This window comes from Chroicocephalus ridibundus, chromosome 2 (genome assembly GCF_963924245.1).
Source record: "Chroicocephalus ridibundus chromosome 2, bChrRid1.1, whole genome shotgun sequence".
Classification (NCBI taxonomy): domain Eukaryota; kingdom Metazoa; phylum Chordata; class Aves; order Charadriiformes; family Laridae; genus Chroicocephalus; species Chroicocephalus ridibundus.
Window position 1 is genome coordinate 103,348,282 of NC_086285.1, and position 13,200 is coordinate 103,361,481.

General features: G+C 40.8%; 2 protein-coding genes across 8 annotated transcripts in view; one reads left to right on the forward strand and one right to left on the reverse strand.

Annotated features, from left to right (window-relative positions):
- Positions 1-7,697, forward strand: part of ERP44 (endoplasmic reticulum protein 44) — a 49,289-nt gene extending 41,592 nt beyond the window's left edge. The window contains exons 9-12 of the mRNA XM_063326365.1: positions 1,044-1,155; positions 1,606-1,747; positions 4,793-4,895; positions 7,099-7,697. Coding sequence (XP_063182435.1) covers positions 1,044-1,155; positions 1,606-1,747; positions 4,793-4,895; positions 7,099-7,200 — 459 coding nt within the window. The 3' untranslated portion in view covers positions 7,201-7,697. The remainder of the gene's footprint in view (positions 1-1,043; positions 1,156-1,605; positions 1,748-4,792; positions 4,896-7,098) is intronic.
- Positions 7,698-9,753: 2,056 nt separating this feature from the next.
- The window catches only part of STX17 (syntaxin 17), a 36,684-nt gene continuing 33,237 nt past the window's right edge, over positions 9,754-13,200 (reverse strand). For all 7 annotated transcript variants that reach the window (XM_063326372.1, XM_063326366.1, XM_063326370.1 and 4 more), the window contains one exon: positions 9,754-12,590. In XM_063326372.1, coding sequence (XP_063182442.1) covers positions 12,351-12,590 — 240 coding nt within the window. In that variant the 3' untranslated portion in view covers positions 9,754-12,350. The remainder of the gene's footprint in view (positions 12,591-13,200) is intronic.

The window sequence follows — 13,200 nt, forward strand, 5'->3', positions numbered from 1 at the left end:
CAAAAAAAAAACCAAAACCAAAACAAACCACCAGATTTTATTCTGATACAGGCTAGAATCAACAAAGAAATAGCAGCATTTGCTTGTACACCAGTTGTGCAAATGAAAGATATGCAAGACTGTAGGCATTTTTTAGATGATAAATGAATATTTCTTCAATTGGGCTGTAGCAAGTTGAGCTGATGTTCAAAGGTGACTAAAAATCACTTTTAAAGCAAACAAATGCAAGATTTTCGTGTTTTGTTTGAGTTTTGAGTAAAAGAAAAATCCTGAATAAATTATTTAAAGAGTTCCTACATTTCTCTGTCCCTGGACAGAGATCTTTAAAAGGCACTCGGGCTGCAAGAATGCATTCCTGTGAGGAACTGAAGCTTCCTTCTCCAACAAAGGTTTTCATTTGTTTATCAATTTTAGTAATATTACTAGACTGTGAATTTCATAATGGTATTAGACAGATGACCAGTCAGGACATAGTTACTGGCAAAAGAGCAGAAATTAAAGTCCTTAGCTTCTGCTTTTTTCTTTCTTCTTCGAGGTGTGTTTTTGTGGGTTGTTTTTTTGTGTGGTTTGTTGTGGTTTTTTTTGTTAGAATGGAGTTATTTACAGATATTCATTTGTCATTTGTTGTGTTATGCTAAGAAAACACCAACATACTACATGAACCAAGCTAGAACTGGGTCTAGAATACACACTCAGCTTTTTATAGTATTCAACACCATGCTCTTCGTGCCTTATTGCTGTTTCTCAGAACTGGACTATTTCTTCTGAGCAAGTATTCCAGTGCAGGTGTACCCCTTCCCAAAATGCTGATAATTAAATACCTTCATCCTTTATCTGTTGCATATGATACAGAGGAAGGAAACGTGGTTAACTGTTTCATTTGAGTATCTTAGATGAAGGGTCAGCAGTTAACATCTTTAGTCCTGTTCTCTCAACTGTTTTTAAAGTAGAGATCTTGCTGGATTTGAAAATTGCTGGAATCGCTTACTTAAGTGCCCTTAAGAAATGGAAGAAATGAGATTTGCTGTTTGTTTTCTGTGCAGGAACTGACAGAAGAAGGCCTTCCTTTTCTCATTCTTTTCCACATGAAAGATGACTTGGAGAGCTTAGAGAAATTCCAACAAGAGGTTGCACGACAGTTAATAAGTGAAAAAGGTTTGCAGTAACTCCTACTACTTCTTGTTTTTACTGGTATAATTTTTTTCTGGCAAACTCGGTAGAGTGGAAGCAAAGGCCAAACAGAATCCTAGCTTTAAAGCTCTTGAGACTGAAGGGTTTTTTGTACTTTTGACAATGAGGACCGACTCCTCTGGAAATTATTAAAATAGATACACAATTTATTAGTAAGTAATTGTCTCAGAAAACCTTCTTGTCTAAATGACTTCATGCAGCTTGAGAAGGCATTAAACAAAACTTCAGTTTGTATTGTGGCCAAAAACATTTTAAGAAAATCCATTATTTTGGTGGTATTAGTTATTTAAATCTATTTTTCAAGTTTGTTCTATCTATCTGATATCTCCACCTTTGTAATACTTATGAAAGTGTTTAGGGTTTCAAGCTAATAATAAAAAAAATCTTGGATTTTTGTCTGCTCACAATTTTAAGGTACAATAAACTTCCTCCATGCTGACTGTGATAAATTCAGGCACCCACTCCTCCATATTCAGAAGACTCCAGCAGACTGCCCTGTTATCGCCATTGATAGCTTTAGGCACATGTACGTCTTTCCAGACTTCAGTGACTTGTCGTAAGTATTTTTCTTTGTGCATTTTAATTTGAGAAGAACAAAGGAAAAGACATGCGCTCATATTTTAATCAGTACTATGATAGGAAGATGAATAAATCTGCGATAGGTAAGGCTGCCTGCGTGCGATTCAGTGTCAGAGCCTTAAAAGCGATACGAATTGGTGTGAAGTCGTGGTTTAAATGGAGTTGCATTGCTTTATGCATGAGAATCTCACATTAAGTTTTTAGATGCTGCTCTTTTATTTCAAAGTTTTGCTATTTTCTGTAGTAGTTAGGCATTTGGAGCCTGGTGTGGTATTTTTAGTGGTGATCTAGATATATCAATTAACCGTAAAATGTTTAAAATACTACATGGAATGTTGTAAGTGCTGTGTTATGCAATAATTACTGTAATACGCGCCATGTAAGAATTCCTAGCCTGCTGGTTTGTTTTTTCTTGCTGTGCAATTCCAGCCTTCCTGCATTAGTCTAAACCTGGAAAGCTAGCAGAGAAATCCTGGTTGCATGGATTTCCAAAACTTTCCACGTGCAGCTTGGAAATGGCTGATTATAGGCACGTTATCTGTATAAAATATGTGAGAGAGAAGTATCAGGGTGCTTAGGTGAAATACCTCTTTGATAATCCTCTTTACATCAGCCTATATCCTTATGTTGCACTGCCTTGGAAACAGATGTTCTGTCTCCTGGGGTTCAGTTGAGGAGTGAAGATGTGTAATTGTTACCTTCAGGGACCTTCAGCATGAGACAAGTGTTCTGTCTTTGCCTTCAGGTTGTGTGTTAAAGTCCAGTTTCTGTCTCAAAGGAGGTACCTGTACATACGCCGCTTGTTTAGTCCTGGTTACATGCTTAGGCTTTGGGACTTGAATTTTTGCCCATTCATACTTTTAAAAACTCAGGGTATTTAATTTTTGTCAAAGCCAAGGATTCGAAGCTCAGACTTAGCATGCAATGTCAACGTCACCCCATGTCTAATTCTGCCATTCCAACAGGCGTTTTTCTACCTGAAATGTTGACATTTGGAAGGAGAGATCTCCCTGTAATTCTCCACAGGCTTATACTTAAGATGTAGTCTCTGATGTATCTCAAATAGTGCTTTTCAAACATCTACAGCTACGTACGTGGAAACTCTTGATAGTGACTATTTTTCTACCTCTTCCCTTCTTTGGAAGATCATGTTCACCACGCATGCCGGCGCTTTAAAACTTCAAAAAAAAAGCAGTGGGATATTTGCATTTTGAAAGCACCCTTTTTATTGTGACTTTTGAAACAGCCCTAAAATAAATTAATATCTCTTAGAGGGGAATAGAGATGTTTTAGTTTAGGCTTTCATGTTTTGTTTCTGTGAAACACTATCAGAATAATAAAAGCTACTTGCTTGTTTGTACACCGATTGTTACATACAAATGAAGATGAGAGAGAGAGATTGTAGTCAGTTGCTTAATGATAAATAATTATTCAACCTTACTCTAGGAGATTGAGCTGATACTTAGAAATACCTAACAAACAGTTTGGAAACAAGGAGAGCTTGGAACTCCTGGGGTGGTACTCTTGTGTGTGTTTGTGTGTGTGTGTGGTTTGGATTTTTGTTTTGCTCTTGTTTTGTTTGGTTTGTTGGGTGATTTTTTTTTTTTTAGTAATAGGTAAAATCTGAATTCTGAGACTTTCATCTACCTGCAAGGATTTCTGCCACTTTAGTACATTTTCTGGATTCTTTTACAAACTGGCCCCAGACTGTATCTTATAACCTCAGTGCTGCCACCAACCAATAGGGTGTGGATATGGTACTTTCAGAACTGGCCCACTAAAAGATTTCCTCTCTCTTCAGGGAGTTATCTTCTTGGAGAATAGCCACTTCCTAAGCAAATGAGAGCACCACCTAATTTTTTGTCCTCATGCTTTGGCCACCTGGCCCTATTCATCCTGCTGTTCCAGGTTGGAAATGATAGCAGGGAGCGTTCAACAGATCAGCTGTAGCTTCTCAGGGAGAACTGGCTGAGCTACAAGAGGCTGTAGGCGCCAGATGCCCTTGCGGCGTTAGGAAAGGAGAAGAGGTTGGAGGGGAATGTCTCCAGCAGCGTGCCTGACCTAGAACAGGGCAGGAGCCCAAGGTAAAGCAGGGAGCAGAGATTCCCTACAATCGGGCTGGAATTAACCCCCTTCTCTCCATCGGCATTATCCTGATCTTACCTGGGAAGGGAAGAGACCCCTCAAAGTACCACTGTAAAACTGATTAGTTACAGACGTTGCTGTCGCGATACCCTCTGACTATATTATACTACGTTTTGTCCACAGAATTTTCTGATGTTCTGAAATCCTGCCAATAGCCCGTCTGACCACGCTTTGTCCCTCTTTCCTAAATATAATAATGGGTCTGATGAAAGACTCCCTACAAAACCTGTCTGCATTCATACATTACCTTCTGATTGCATGCATAGTGCTCACGTTGTAGGTTGGCGTTTTTTAATCTCATCTTTAATACTTATGAGATCGACTCTTCATTTCAGGCTTTTTCGCCTATTTGATGTTTCACAAATAAAATTGGATGCTGTAGTTTAGCACGTTTGCTGTGGGTGACAGTAGATGATCTCAGATTAGATTTACATTGATATCCTCTTAGCGCTTATCTCTAGTGTATATGCAGTTGCTGAGGCACTAGAGAGCCTTTCAAAGATGTTTTGTCAATACTGCTCCCCAACTGTCATTTGTATCTGTAAACTGTGCATTTGGAACCTGCTGTTCCCTCTTACATTATGGTTAGTGGGGAGCTGAAGCGAGCATACAATGAAGTTATCGGCTAGTACAACTCTGTGGGAGTTATTGAAAAGATGAAATACTTGCTGTGTTCTCAAGAGACAGTGGAAAGAAAAAGAAGCTGGTAGGATACCTTAACAAACCATTTGGCTTCCTGTCCTCTATTAATCACCTAAAAGTGGACCTAGTGTGCTAGCTAAACAGAAGTTGGCTGCTCTAAACAGTGCACTTTAAATCTTCTGTGTTTGGACTTAACTTGTAATAAACATGGGTGTTTCTGTGGGATTTGTTCCAGAGTTCCAGGTAAACTGAAGCAATTTGTACTAGACTTGCATTCTGGAAAATTGCATAGAGAGTTTCATCATGGCCCTGATCCAACTGATGTAGCACCTGGTCAGGTAAGTTTACAACAAATACATTTAATTTGGCCATTTAATAGAGACCTTTTTTTATTCCTTGTCAGAGATGTACTTTCTAGTATGTGTTACTTTTAACTTCAGCCTCTTGAAAGATAAATCTGTTTATAGAAGCAAAATGTTGCCCCTTCTGCTTGGCTCTTCCTTTAACTTCCTTTAGGTAAAGGCAGGGAGAGCATTAGGGGAAGCGTGTACCTGTTTGCCTTGAATAAGGGAAGAGACTAAGAATATATATATTTTCTCCACTGAAACAGAAGCTCTAGGGCTAGATGACTGACCCTTTTGAGCTCATAGAGCTGCTCTTATGTTCTCACGTGATTTCAGTGCAAAACCTGATGATACATCATAGATGCATTATTTCCCACATGACACACTATGAGAGGGTGCTTCGGAGCAATCAATTGATTGAACGTTTTATATATTTACTCATAGTCACCAATCCAAGCAGGAGGCAGATTATTAGAGCATCAGCAAAAGACTGATAAGCAGTCTGACAGGGCTTATTACTTTTATTAATTCAGTTAACGACCGGCATTAATAGTGGTCACGGGCTGCGTTTTTCAGTTTGGATTCCTCACTGTTCTGCTCAAAGGTTGTCATGCTGTACGTCGTGCTGTACAATTACATGCCTGGAAGTCAGTCCTAGGATCTCCTCAGGAACACAGCAATTAGATCCTTGTCTGGAGAAAACTCAGGAGCACCTCGGTGTTTAGTTTAATCCAAGAGGCAGAAATGAAGGACATTACCAGCCCCGATTCCATCTGCTCAGCCCAGTCTTCTGTGTCTTGATGAGCCTTGTATCTTCTTGGTACACCACTCAGCTCATATGTGCTTGGTGTCATGTTGAAAAGTGCAAATCTAACAGCCTGTCTGGCAACCTTCTCATTACCTCAGGCACTTTCTAAAGAAGTAACTGTTTTTAAACGCTTCTATTAAGTTGTATGTTGCGTCGCTTAAGGCTCAAATAGCCACGTTGGTCCCAGAGGAGACCCGGTGCCCTTGTGCTGGGGTGCCTTGTGCCATCCCAGAACCTGTGGGTGAGGGACAGAAAGGGTTTATGGCTTAAAGCTCATTTTCCTGATAACGTGTGGCATGTGGTAAGGGAAGTACCGCGCTAAGCCGTGTGAGTGCAGCTTTCTGGTGCCCTGCTCAAAGTTAAAAGATTTAAAGGTGTGAAGGCTCTGGAGGGCTTGCCTTGGGCCAGGAGAATGACAGCTTTTGAATGCTGTCGTGACTGGCTGTGAAAAACACGCGGGCTGAATTGTCTCAGCAGTAATTCATTTAAGTGGTAACCCCCCTGCCCGTGTTTCTCAGGAATTCGTTGAGCAACCAGAATTCAGGTCAATGGGAGGAGACGGAGAAAACAGGGCTGGAGACCGAGGCGTAGGCCAGGCAGTCGGTCAGCTCGGAAGAGACGCTCTGAGGCAATTGCAGTCTGGGGGAGGCTTAGCCGGGGAGGGAGGAAGCCTGCCGAGCCCCTGGATCCTGCTGCCTGCCTGGGCACAGGCTGGTTGCCTGGAGCTGCCGGCTTGCTTTTGTCTCCATTCTGCCTTGAAAAATGCACGCAAAACCTGGGATGTTTACTTTCTCATCTCCATATGGCATCCTGCCATCTTGTGGAAGATGGGTATGCCTGTGCCAAGGAAATACTGGGCTTAACTAAACTGGAGGCTGCTGGTTTAGGTCATGTACGCCCCTTAAATTGGGTGTTTGGGGTTTTTTTAGTGTTTTTTGTTTCCGTAGAAAACAAATTCTGAAATGTTTTGGCAGCAATGGCATTTTTGCCCTGGTATACCTCAAAACCAAACACACACAAACCGGAATACCTTCAAAGCAAGTGGTAGATAGACTCAAATCTACAAAGGGGTGCATTTGAAATACTAAGTCACTTGCACAGAAACTTGTGTGATGGCCATTACCTTTGAGATGTGCCAACAAAAAGGAATATCCTTAACTGATGGTGCTAAATTAATATATGTGTGCGTGTGTAAGTCCCACCTTCTTGGGACTTACAATGTGCCTTCCAAAAGAAAAAAAAAAACCAAAAAACCAACCACCCTTCAATTTGCAAGAATTCTGGGCATTTGTGCACTCCCATAATTCATGTTAGAAGTTCATTTAATGGAGGTGTTTGCTTGTTAGACTCATTGTAATAATCAGTTTTACTGTTTGTTCTGTTTTTCAGCCAATTCAGGATTTAGCAAGCAGCCCGCCAGAGAGCTCATTCCAGAAACTGGCACCCAGTGAACATAGGTACACCTTATTGAGGGAAAAAGATGAACTTTAAAAACTTGAAATAATCTTGCAAGCCTTTCAGACAGCAGCATTGACTTCTGTGTGGTGGAAATAGTAAACCTATATTTTCATAATTCTATGTGTATTTTTATTTTGAATAAACTGAAAAATAATTTTTTTCTCCCCAGGCTTGTAAATACATTTGTTTGGTGGGTCATTCTCTACAGCATCTTTCAAACAGTACGTTCCTAATGCTAGAGTTAAAATATCAGAGACCCATCCAGACTCTTGATCTAACTCTGTTCTGTAAAACTTTTATAATCCAAATGAAGGTATCCTTGCCAGAGACATGCTGTTAACTTGCACTATCCCATTAAATAGGACTTTTGGGTTGTTTTCTGTGTAACCTTGGTAGTATGTGCTTTTTCTTCTTCTTCTTCATGTGAACAGCTATCCTGGTAATCTATTTCTTTGTCACATTTTTCTCCAACTTAAGAGGGTCTTCTATTCTGGATACTTGGGAGGGGAATAAATTAAAGTTTTACAGAATCTCGTGTGGTGCTTTACTGGGTGTAAATGTCTAAGCGATTAAACGATTCTATTAAAATACCAAGGGAGGAAAGGAAAAGTTTTCATGATAATGGCTGTACTTTGAAAGAAGGAGTTGTATTGACCTGCTCTGATTTCCTGGAACTCGTAAGATTGTTGTATTATCCACACGGCTGTGTTAGAAGAACATGAATGTTGGAAACCCTTCAAAGTAGGAACGGGCTAGGGCTGGGCTGCCATCTTAGTTTTGTCAGTCTTAAATTAATCTCTGTATGTATGTGTTATGATTAGTCTTTTTTTTTTTTCTTTGGGTCCCCACGTTCCTGGCAGACATCTACTTTCTGAACAACCACTGCAAATTTTCCGTTAATTCTTTTTGTCTGGCCTGTGCCTTATTTATTGTATATTCTTTGAATTCTGCTCTAAAGGCATTACTACTTTCCTTGTGGGCTTTTCTGTTGTGCATCATACCAGAGTACGGGCTTTTCTCTGTGAATCTTGAAGCTGTTTGAGAGATGAACGTATAGAAACTGTAAGATGGAAAAATACCTGTTAATTTGGGGTGCACTGCTGGAGATAATTAATATTGGATTTGTACAGTACACTTACTACAAAGAATCACGGCCCATGACTTGAGCCCCCAAGGTTTAGTGCTCTTTGAAGCAAGCTTGTTCTCTGAGTAGTGGCCCGCTGGGTTCATGTTTACTTCAGTGAGAGCCCCAACTTCTGCAGTTCACAGCTCAAGGTTCCTTTTGCCTTCTGCTAGATGCCACCTACTTGGTTATTGACAGTCACCAGACATGGTCCATTGCAGCTGTAGCAAAAGTTGATCCCAAGAGGCTGTTCTGTCATGCCCCTGCAGCAAGAGGCACGTGAGCTTTCTTGGGGGGGGGGGGGGAGTTGCTGGTACCAGCCACCACGAAGCTATAGCTGAGCAGATGCAGAATCGGTAGCTAGATTTTTGTTTACAAGCATACCTTTTTGTCAGTTTTGTGACTCTGCATTTTGGAGTGCACATTAAGTGCTTGAAAGCCAGGTCTTCTCCTGCCCCATCCTCCATCTCATTGCCAAATCAAGCACTTGTCATACCACCTTCCAGCTGGAATCCAAAGGATGTCAGCAGAGGATGGTTTTAAGGCTGCCACTTGTTATCTGCAGGTGGTGTTACAGAACTTCTGGAGTTGTTCAGGCACCTGAAATTTTAGTCAATTCCTGCACGGTGCCTAGAAGGAGTCATCTTACTCTTTTGAGATTCCCGTTTTTCCATGGGATTCTTACCTACAAATGCTGTTTGGTAGAAGACATCTAAACTTCTCTTACCAGAAAGAGATGCTACCTCATCATACATCCAACAGTCCTCCACCATTTCTTAATCCAAGTTTGCTTTTCTGAGTAAGGACTCAAAAATTTTTGAGTCTTGTTCCCGGAGCTTTGGCATCCCAGCACTAGGTAGAGAATTAGATGGAAGTTTTATGGCAGTTATGCACTCAACTCATTTCATTCTGTATTCATTAGAGGTTGAAGAGCTAAAGTCCAGATATGCCTAATGTGGTGTTGTTAATCACTTGAACTTTTGAAGTGTCTGATGATCCAGAGAATTTGTGTAGAGAGAGCAAATGCTAGACGAAATGCAAGATGCGTTTCAAATTGAGCCTTTCAATTCTGATCATCTACATCATTGGTTTTAACCATTCGGTGCTCAGCTAACCACGTCCTTCAACATTTCTCGAGGCTTTCATGGGAAGCTGTCAAACAATATTAGCGTTATCCCCATACGGAACAAAACCATTCCAAACTCCCTTTTTAATGAGTCCATTTCTGAGCTAGTGTATGTGTATGAGTAACACAAGTTCCTAAAATGTTGCATGCATCTAGTAAATTTCTGTCGATGTAAATATTTCAATAGCTGAAGCACGTGTTTGGTAACTCTGTTCAGGATTCTTAAATCTTGGTAATGCAATTATTTTAATAATACAAAATTTGTGAGGGATTAGTCTTTTAGATGCTGAAAGGAAATAAACCCTGACGTTGTCAATAAATGCTACAACCAGTCTCATAGGCAAAAACTTTTTATTTGGTCTGAAAGAATTACGTATATCTTACATACCTAGCAATTTAAATGCTAGTTTGGTTACTCAGATGCCCGTGTTTCTTCACATATGTAAATAACCCATCTATTTTTAAAAAAATCATAGCTTAAATAATAGTCTCCCAAGTCTAGTGTGTGCACAATGTTTTGAACTTGCTTCCTTAAAGACACAAGGAGGAAGAATAGTTTTTGTGCTAGACATTTCATAAGATGAGCATATACCAAGCTGAATTTGTATAGCCCATGGCAGGAATCCAGTTTCATGAATTTAGATTGTCCCGGCGTTAGTCCAGCTTGGGGGAAGAGGGTGGAGTCCTCAGTGTCTCTGGTGTGGCTGCTGTCATTTAAATGCACAAGGTTTCAACGCATACAGTAGGAAAGCAGAGATGGCTTTTTAAAACATACAAAGAATCAACCACAGTTTTTGATGAAGAACACTTTTTTTTTTTCCTTTGTTTCTTCCTTTAAATGTAGAAATTACATATCAAAGGAATGAACAGCCTTATATGAAGTTGTTACAAGCTCATTTAACGTGTTTACATCCATTTAAAGAAAAGCGCTTTTTGCCTGACAGGAGCAAAAGAGCTGAATTACTTGGTTGATGTTTTCCACTCCAGCTGATGTTACAGACGTAGGCACTGTGGCTTTAACACACGCAGTTCTGACAATGTTTGCAATTACCTGTGAAAACTATTCTTGCACACGTTGCTTCCCTGAGCCTCAGACCTACTTAAAATAGACACAGTGCTCTGACTGAGAGCAATTTCAATCATATCTTAAAAGTAACAAGGAAGAACTGTTCAGAAAAAGATATTTGTGCTGTAACTAACAGTTGCTTACAGTGGCTCTAGGCACAAAACCCCATCAGCTGTCGTTAGTAGACAGTTATTTCCAATGATGATATCAAAGCACTGGTTAAGAAAAGGGAGCTCTTTCTATAGTCTGCTTCCTTATACAGTGTTCCCTGCTAGGGAGCCTTCTCACTGAACGCTGACTTCAGCGTTCACCTCATAAAACTGGACTCGAGCAGAGCTCAGGACGAACTGAACAATTTAAAAACTTTAAAAAGCAGCTTCCCAACCTCAATTTCTGTTCCCCCGAACAGTAGCAGCAATAGTGTGGGAACTGTCCTGGAAGGATGGAGGTAGGACCATGTGCTGAACAGTAGATTATGTGACAATAGTAAGATTAAGTAATAATAAAAGGATATTAACACTCCTGTATTTAAAAATGGAAATTTCAGAAGCAAAAGGCTTCTTAAGCAGCAAAATACGGATGGTAAGAGTAACAGGCGCCCGCTATAAAAAGCTAGCAAAAGCACTAACAGAATTGTGCCCCATCCAGGCTCCACGGCGTGTCCCAAAATCTTGAAAAGGCTGAGAAGCTACTCTACTGCGTGAGCTGAAGCAGAAGTTTCGGAACTGCCCAGCATGCAGGAGGTGGGCAGCCGACCCAAAGAAGTATAGTTTATTGTAAATGGTAGCAGGTTGGCATTTGCAAAACAGTCCCATCATCTGGGGACGTCAGCTGAGACTGGCACTGTTTTGGCACTGTTTAAAGGGCCTCGCTGCTTCACCATCCTTTGACCTGGTGCCTAATGCCACCCTTGAGAGACAGGAAAGACTGCCTCCCAGGGAAGCTCTCTGGCTCTCCCCCCAGAGCGCGTGCTGGTGACAGGACATGAGAAGCAAGGGCAACGCCTGGCATTAAGCGCTGCTTAAGTAAGCTGAGGCTTCAGGCTCAGGGTGCCAGATCGTGTCACTTCATCCTGTACGGTGTTCCCAGGACAAGCCAAGGAGCTGAAGAGCCATGGAAAATGTTTTCTTATTCTCCTAGAGCAGTCCCGCAGGGTTGCCGCTTAGACTGTTTAATTCTTAACTATACTTTGAATAAGATGAGTTTACAAATTTTAATTAAAAAAAGCACCTGGAAAAGGGGAAAAGCTGCTTATGATGCTGATCCAATTTGGCTGATGGAGGCAGATGTGGGATACGCATGAGGCTTTTTTCCACATCGCTCACCCAACATTTTCACCTTTTCCTATGGCAGCTAACGCTGTGTGTTACTGAACAGGTATTGCCAGTCATATCCTGGGGGTACACACAGGAAGGTTTGGGAATCCAGATAAATTAGAGTAAATATAAAATACTATGACAATGAAAGATAGAGCTTATTTCTTTTTCTTTAGAGCACTATAATAAAAGCTCCGGCTTCTGGGGGGTGTTCAGGGGAAAGCACTAGGGTTTTCCACATACCTCCCTTTGTATTGTCTGCAAGACACTTTGTGCAAATTTGGCATGAAGCACCTGTCACCCATCATTAACAGCTGCGCATATAGCTCACCTAAGAAATCTATAATTAAAAGTTATCCATATAATATTCAAAGGACTGATGTCACCACATCGGAAAAGAGAAATTCGGACATGTCCATTTCACCCCTCCCAAGTAACAGTACTGATGTCAAAAATTCACACAACTCAGCCTTATATGTAAAGCATAAGGCTGCAAGTCTGTCATTAGCACGGGTACTACACTCTTGTTCCGAGTCAAAATGAATCTATACTTCAGCTGGATTTTTTGGCACTTTGGCGAGAAAGCTCTGGACAGCTGGAAGAGATCTGCTCAATCATTTTTTGTTTTCTTCTTTGTATCAATTTTCCACCTGTGAAACCCAAAATCCCACCACCCAGTGCAGCTGCAATTCCTGCCACTTTGAAGCCTGCAAGGAGACCAATAGGACCCCCCACCACTCCACCGATGACTGCACCTGCCACAGGCAGAGCTGCCAGCTTGTATTTTGCAGCCTGTAAAAGGAAAACAACAACAACAAAAGAGTTAGAATACTTGCTTGCAGTGATGTGCATTTTCCCCTCATTGCTCTTGGCAGTGACTTGAATGCTCAGTGATAAAAAAACTTTACAAATTAGTACTAAAAAAAAAAAAAAAGAGAAGATCTACTATCCCACATGTATGACAGAATGTACTGAAAACAATTCAAAATCGAGCCGTCTCCTGTGTGCAGTTGTGAACCAGGCCCTTTTACATGCTACTGCCTGATTAGGTACACTATTTAATACCTGGTCTCCATCATTAAATCAAATAAGAAACTGAGGAGATGCTCAGACTTTTCAGTAACATGCCCGAATCGAGGTTTGTAGCTTATTAGCGACTATCACTGACATCTACATAGAACGGGACTGAAACTGCGTGTTATCCTCAACCTGTTGTTCTACCCTTCTTTCCTTCTTGTGAGCCAATCGTTGAATGTTCTTGTCTTTGCAGGTAAATCAACGTAGCATCAGAATAGCGTAAAAAAAAAACCCCAAAAAACCAACCTGTATTTCCTAGTAGCCTGGATGTGATAGAAAATTACAAGAGAGATTGATTTTTTTTTTCCCTGCTACCTGTGGGTCA